This window comes from Lynx canadensis, chromosome F1, assembly GCF_007474595.2.
Source record: "Lynx canadensis isolate LIC74 chromosome F1, mLynCan4.pri.v2, whole genome shotgun sequence".
In the NCBI taxonomy this organism is placed as follows: domain Eukaryota; kingdom Metazoa; phylum Chordata; class Mammalia; order Carnivora; family Felidae; genus Lynx; species Lynx canadensis.
Window position 1 is genome coordinate 45,078,003 of NC_044319.2, and position 8,012 is coordinate 45,086,014.

The 8,012-nt window shown below is 32.4% G+C and overlaps 1 protein-coding gene and 1 pseudogene across 1 annotated transcript in view; both read left to right on the top strand.

Annotated features, from left to right (window-relative positions):
• The window catches only part of KCNT2 (potassium sodium-activated channel subfamily T member 2), a 198,164-nt gene extending 190,482 nt beyond the window's left edge, over positions 1-7,682 (top strand). Inside the window, exon 20 of the mRNA XM_032591711.1 lies at positions 7,454-7,682. Coding sequence (XP_032447602.1) covers positions 7,454-7,565 — 112 coding nt within the window. The 3' untranslated portion in view covers positions 7,566-7,682. The remainder of the gene's footprint in view (positions 1-7,453) is intronic.
• Positions 816-3,685, top strand: LOC115505503 (annotated as a pseudogene).
• Positions 7,683-8,012: the final 330 nt, after the last annotated feature.

Genomic DNA, 8,012 nt, shown 5'->3' on the forward strand with positions numbered 1-8,012 from the left:
TCTATGTAGAAAATATTTATTTTTCATCTTCCAGATGAGCAAAGCTAAAAAGATAATGATTTTAGGGTAGATACATAAGTGTGTTTCAAAAACTTCTTAGGAAAATACATTAGCAGGAGTAACTTTGATCCCAAATCAGTGTGAAAACAGCTTATAATGCACCTCATATACAACTAATTAGTATAATGCTTTATTTTGTCATTTGATGATACTGGTTAGAATATAGGAGCTTTGGGGAATGAGATGAATGATAATTTCACCTGTTAGAGTTCTTAAAGCAGCTGTCAAAAATTATGTCCAGTGGTGGTACTGAATTTATGGAGGACTTTAAGTGGCATGAAAATATCTTATTTATGATGCATCTGCTTTTAACTGCACATTCTGGAGACTTTACCTGGTATATTACTATAATAAAACAAAACTGCTCTGTTTTTCTTGTGTCCATATTTATATATGTCTTTCTTCCTTTAAGCCCATATTTTTATTAATTGTCAATTTTTATTGTTTTATTAATTTTTATTAATTTTTCATCTGCTAATTGTAGTCCCAATCTTTTTATGCCTGTTTTTCAAATTAGTAGTAATTATGTTGATGATATAGTGTTTTTAAGAAGTTATGCTTACCTTATTCATATTTCATAATAAATTATAGGTTTTTGAACTTAATATAATTATTTCCCACGACTATTTTTGAATGAATGGGGAGATTTTGTTCATCTTTTGAGTCTAAACATGTCCTTTCATTGAACATACATTTATAATTTAAAATAATTCTCCCCAAATTAAAACTTAGAAATAAAATATGTATGTTACAATATGTATTTTACAGGTAAAATAAACATGACATTTTCTACCTTATTGATACTATTATTTTTCATTTATTTAAGCTAAAACATCAGTTTGACTGCTATAGATAGGGAAGACACCTTTTTTTCAATGATCTGTATTTGTGGCCCTTAAAGTAATTGTTTTACTATAACTGGAGCAATGATAAATGCCATGAAAAAATGCCTACTGTGACAAGTATTAAATAAAAACATGTTTAAGAAATTTATTTTATTAGATTCATAGGTTTAGTAGTGATAATAATAAGGGAAAGCAACTTTTGCAGCTATTTCAATGAATTCAGGGGATAATGAATTATACTTTTTGTTTCTCTAAAAAAATGCTTTCAAACGTTTAATTTAAATAAAGGGGCAACATTAATTTGGCTCAAAGAACAATAAGTAACTAAGTGATTGGTATTAAGCAGCTTAATGTTCTTGAAATAAATGAAAATGAAAATACAAAATATCAAGATTTGTGCAGCAAAAGCAGTTCTAAGAGGAAAGTTTATAGCAGTAAATGCATATATTAAGAACTTACAAAGATCTTAATTAAGAATTAGAAAGATCTCAAATAAAGAACCTAACTCTACACCTCAAGGAACTAGAAAAAGAAGAAGAAATTATGCCCAGATGTAGCAGATGGAGAGAAATTAAGTCAGATAGAAAAATAAATGAAATGGAGACTAGAAAAATAATAGAAAGTATCAATGAAACTAAAAGCTGTTTTTTTAAAGATAAAATTGACACACTTTTAAGTAGACCAACTAAGAAAGAGAAGACAAATAAAATTATAAATGAAAGAGGACACTACAACCAATACTACAGAAATACTGAGAGACCACTATGAACAATTATATGCCCCCAAATTACATAACCTGAATAGTTATGTATAAAATAGATACATTTCTAGAAACATACAACCTACCAAGACTGAATGACTGAATGAAGAAGAAATAGAAAATCTGAACAGACCAATAATGACTTAAGAGATTGAGTCAATAAAAAAAAAATTGTAATACAGAAAACTCCACAGGCAGATGGCTTTAATGGTGAATTCCACCAAATACTTAATGAAGAATTAATACTAATCCTCCTCAAACTCTTCCAAATATCAAGGGAGAGGGAACACTTCCAAACTTATTCTATGAAGCTGTGTTACCTGGATACCAAAACCAGATAAGGGTTTGAAAGGAAAACTATAGATGAATATCCCTGATGAATACAGATGTAAACCAAATTCAAGAACATATTGTAAAGATTATGCACCATGACCTAGTGGGATTTATCCTCAGGATGTCAAGATGGTTCAATATATGCAAATCAATAAATGTAATTCATCATATTAATAAAATGAAAGATAAATATCACCTGATCATCTCAATAGATGCAGAAAAGGAACTTGACAAAATATAACACCCTTTCATGATAATAACCCTTAACAGATTGGGTATATAAGGAATGTATCTCAATATAATAAAGCCATATACAATAAACTCATTGTTAACATATAAATAAGAAAAACTGAAAAAGTTTTCTCTGATATCAGGTTGCCAAGGTTGCCCACTCTTAATATTTCTATTCAATATAGTATTGGAAGTCTTACCTAGGGTATTTAGGTAAGAAAAAGAAATAAAAGACGTCCAAATAATCAGGAGGAAGAAATAAAATTGTCACCATTTGCTGAAGATATGATCTTATATAAAGAAAATTCCAAAGAGTCAATCAAAAACCTGTTGGAATTAATGATTTAAGTAATGTGAGACATTATAAAATCAACTTACAGAAATCAGTGGCATTTCTTTAAACTAATGATGCAGCATCAAAAAAAGAAATACAACTATCCTATTCACAGTAGCATCAAAAACAATAAAATACTTAGGAATAAATTTACAAAAGGAGTGAAAGATCTGTACATAAAAACTACAAAACTTTGTCCCTGGTGTGATTCATCTTATGTGGCTGTTCTGTGGAACAATAGTCGTTTCTCTCTGCCCATCTTCTCTCTCACCTAAGTGCATGTCACCACCACATTGAAGATTTGATGGACATGGACGTGAGCAGAACTTTTTGGTTGTGAACTAACGGCTGATAAAGATTATCACTCTAAGGTGGATAATGATGAAAACGAACACTAGTTATCTTTAAGATCGGTCAGTTTAGGGACTTGTGCAAAGGATGAATTGCACATTGTTGAAGCAGAGGCATTGCATTACGAAGGCAGTCCAATTAAAATCACACTGGCAACTTTGAAAATGTGTGAAGAGCCAATGGTTTCCCTTGGGGACTTTGAAATAACACTACCTGTGGTCTTACAGTTGAAATGTGGTTCAGGGCCTGTGCATATTAGTGGACAGCACTCAATAACTGTGGAGGAAGATGCAGAGTCAGAAGATGAAGAGGAAGAGGATGTGAAGGTCCTTAGTGTATCTGGAAAGCGTTCTGCCCCTTGGAAGTGGTAGCAAGGTTCCACGGAAAAAAAAATGAAACCTGCTGCCGATAAAGATGATGATGAGGATGATGATGATTTTGATGATGACAAATCTGAAGAAAAGTCTCCAGTAAAGAAATCTGTAGGAGATACTGCAGCCAAAAGTGCACAAAAATCAAACCAGAATGGAAAAGACTCAAAACCATCAACACCAAGATCAAAAGGTCAAGAATCTTTCAAAAAACAGGAAAAGACTCCCAAAACACCAAAAGAACCTAGTTCTGTAGAAGACATTAAAGCAAAAATGCAAGCAAATATAGCAAAGGTGGTTCTCTTCCCAAAGTGGAAGCCAACTTCATCAATTATGTGAAGAATTGCTTCCGATGACTGGCCAAGAGGCTATTCAAGAAATCTAGCAGTGGAGGAAGACTCTTTATGAAAGTAGTTTAAACAGTGTGTTAAAACTTTCCATCTTATTTCACTTCTGTACCAGTTGATATCTGACTGTCCTTTTTATAATGCAGAGTGAGAATGTCTGATGAACACTGTCCAGGTTCCGTTGCCAAGAATGTGTTGTCCAAAGTGCCTGTTTAGTTTTTAAAGATGGCACTCCACCCTTTGCTTGTTTTTTAGGTATGGAATGTTATGATAGGACATAGTAGTAGTAGTGTTCAGACAAATGGAAATGATAGGGAGACAAAAATGTATATGTGAAATAAACTCAGTGTTTTAATAAGGTGGAAAAAAAACTACAAAAATTTGGGGCACCTGGGTGGCTCAGTCAGTTAAGTGTCCATCTCTTGATTTTGGTTCAGGTCATGATCTCACAGTCCATGGGTTGGAGCCCCACGTTGGGCTCCATGCTGACAGTGTGGAGCCTGCTTGGGATTCTCTCTCTCCCTCTCCCTCCCTCCCTCCCTCTCTTTCTGCCCCTCTCCCCCCTCAAAATAATTAAATAAACTTTTAAAAAAACTACAGAACTTTGCTGAAAGAGCTCAAAGAAGATACAAAGATATGTAAAGACCTCTTGTGTTCATGGTTTGAAAAGATAAATGTTGGTAAAATGGTCACACTACCCAAAGCCATATACAGACCCTACAAAATCTCTATCAAAATATCAAAGGTATTCTTCACAGAATTAGAAAAAACAATCCCAGAATTCATGTGGAACCACAAAAGATCCTGAATAGCCAAAACAATCCTGAGAAAAAAAGAACAAAGTCAGAAGTATCACACTTCCTGATTTCAAACTATACTACAAAGCCATAGTAATATAAACGGTATGGTACTGGCACAGAAATAAACCTATAGGTCAATGGAACATAATAGAGAGCCCAAAATTAAATCCCTGTATTTATGGCCAACTAATATTTGACAGAGAAGCTAGGAATACAATGGAGGAAGGAAAGTCTCTTCAAAAAAATGATGTGGGAGACACTGGAGAAGCACATGTAGAACAATGAAATTAGACTTCTGTCTCACCACTAAACAAACAAACAAAACACTCAAAATGGATTAAAGACTTAAATATAAGACCTGATATCATAAGACTTCTAGAAGAAAACAGAGAAGAAACTCATTGATATTGGTCTTGGCAATGATATTTTGGTCATAATGCCAAAAGCACAAACAATGAAAGTAAAAATCAACAATTGGGCTACATCAAACTCAAAAGCTTCTGCACAACAAAAGAAACATCAACAAAATGAAACAGCCTACAGAATGGGAGAAAATTTTTGCAAATCGTAACTCAGATAAGGGGTTAATATCCAATATATATAAAGAGCTAAAACTTATTTTAAAAACCCCAAACAATCAGACTAAAAAATGAGTCCGAACTAAATATTTTGCAAAGAGGACACGAAAATGGCCAATGCCATGGAAAGACGTTCAACATCACTAATCATCAGGGAAATGCAAATAAAACCACAATGAGATATCACCTCACACCTGTTGGAATGGCTATCATCAAGAAGACAAGAGACAACCTGTGCTGGTGAGGATATTGTAAAAAGGGAACCCTTATATACACTGTTGTTAAGAATTTAAATTAGTCCAACCACTATGGAAAACAATATGAAAATTCCTCAAAAATTAAAAATAGATTTACCATATGATCCAGCAATTCCACTTTGGGATATGTTATCTAAAGGAAATGAAAACTGGATTTTGATGAGACATATGCACACCCACGTATATTGCAGCATCATTCACAACAGCCAAGATATAGAAACAACCCAAATGCCCATCAATGGGTGAATGGATAAGAAAGATGTGGATATTATTTAGCTATGAGGAAGGAGGATATCCTGTCATTTGCAACACGTAGATGGACCTTGAGCACATTATAAAAGCGAGATGTGAGAGAAGGAAAAGTACTACATGATATCACTTATATGGGGAATCTAGAAAGAAGTCAAACCCATACCAAAACAGGTTTTTACTAGGAGATGGGGAAGTAGAGGGATGAGACTGATGGTGTTTAAGGATCCAAACTTATAACAAGAAATAAATAAGCCATAAAGATCTAATGTAGAGTATAATGAATACGGTTAATAATGATGCACTATAATGATGTAATGTGATGAATATGGCATCAATGGCAATCGTATTAAAATATATAAATGTATCAAAACAACGTTTTACATCTTTAATTTACAATTTGTAATGTGTTCAATTTACCAAATTAAAAAAAAAAGAGTTTAATGTGCACTATTAGTTGTCTTCATCAATCTACAATGCTAGTGATATTTAAAATAATTATAAAGCAGTGTGCATGGAGAACAATATCCAGTTAATAGATTCAAGGACATTAATTTCAACTTTTATTTGATTGGAGAAAATAGACTATTGTGTTTTAAATTGCCTTTTCTCATATTCATTAAGGAACATGTTTTCTGAATATTTTTCTTCAGTTTTTAAGAGGAAACGTACAATCCTCTATTAGACTAATCTCTTCAAATTAGGTTTTCTGTTCATTTTTTGTACCTCCCAAATTATTATAAAACTATGAATTACTAGTTTCATTTGCATCTGAAACAAGACTTTCTTTGAGTGCTGCATTGCCCGGATTTACTTTCCTTCTCTCCCTGAAAACTCTCAGTGGCTTCCCACTGCCTTTGGGACAGAGTTTGAAACTACTTTATCCTGAAACTTAAAGTCCTCTGCTAGCTGTTTTCTATGCTTCTTCCTGAATTTACCTTCCACTATTTCCTGGTTTAACCATTCTCCTGAAATCAAGCTCACTTTTGGAAGAGATCAGGAGCAAACCTAGAGACAAAGTTCAACTCAACCTTCTGAATAGTGTTCCCTAATTCTCTCTGTCGCTTCTTTTTTCTCTTTCTGTGATGTTTGGAATTTATTTTTCTTGTGTTTATCTGCTTTATAAATTAAACTCAATGAATCTTCTGCAGGACAGGTGTTGGGGTTTGCGACCTTTTGTAGTTCCAGTTCCTAATGCAGTATTCCAGAAGTGCTCAAGAAATGGAAGTTCGTTATTTGAGATCTGAAGTAAAACATCTCTCTTAAAACAAATTATAACATTATTTAAATGTATGAGTTTGGCAGATGAACACTTTCCTATTTACTAGTTGAATAAATTAAGAATTATTTTTTATTTTGTATAAGTGCTCACCATAGCATAACCTAAATTTTAGATTAATTTCCAGATAATCAAAAGGTTATCTCTGTACAATATTCTTCAGAGCATGTATTAAATCATGACTTTTTTTAGAATCCTGAAGTATTTAAATAAAGAACTAAAGAAATTATTTAGATCAAATTTATTTATGAATTATAAAAGTAAGACTAAGAGCAGTTAAGTAATAGAAGAATCATGGCTAAGATTTAGGTCTGCTTCTTAGAAAATAGCCAAAGAAAGGGATGATAAATCAATAAAATACTAAAATAAAACATAAAATTTTGATAAGATGAAGATGGTGAAATGGATTATAACTAAAAAATAATAATTCTTGATTCATCAGTATTTATCATCATAATCTTAGGTATAGAAATAATACAAGTCCTGCAAAATATTTTAGGTCTATTAAAAAGTGAGTCCTGCTACCAGTGCTGTATCTAGACACGGTTTAGATCACCTAAAAACTGAATACATTTGAAGCAGGAGTCTAAACTGTAAGTGTGAATTAGTTTTGCCTTTATTTACTATTACAGTTATTTGCTTTGTTTTCTTTTATTAGATACTTAATCCGACCAGATCCGCTGGCATACCTTCCAAACAGTGAGCCCAGTCGAAAAAACAGCATCTGCAATACCACAGGTCAAGACTCTCGGGAGGAAACTCAACTTTGATAAAAAGAAAATAAGAGACCTTTTTTTTTTTTTCCTACAAGAATCTTGCTTAAACCAACTCTAAATCTTAGGGGAAAATAAGTGCTGCTGGCATGAAATAAACTCGATCAGAATATATTCCATTCTCTCATATTAAAAGAAATCTATTCTCTTAGAAGTATAGATTATTTTAAAATTTAAAGTATTGCTTCTTGGTACTCCTCTTATTAATATTTGAAAGACATCAATGTAATGATTTTGAAAACCTAAATTAAAAGACAAAATTTAAATTGGTTATTTGTTTGACAATAATCCAAAGTGTATGAAGCCAATTTTTTAAAATATTAAGTTTTTAAAACTTTAAGAAAGTAAGCGAAAAACCCAAGTATATTTGGTGCATCACAATGGACATAGAAGATTGTTGCTCTTCTTAAAAGTTACATAGTCATATCCTTTAAACTTGCTGTT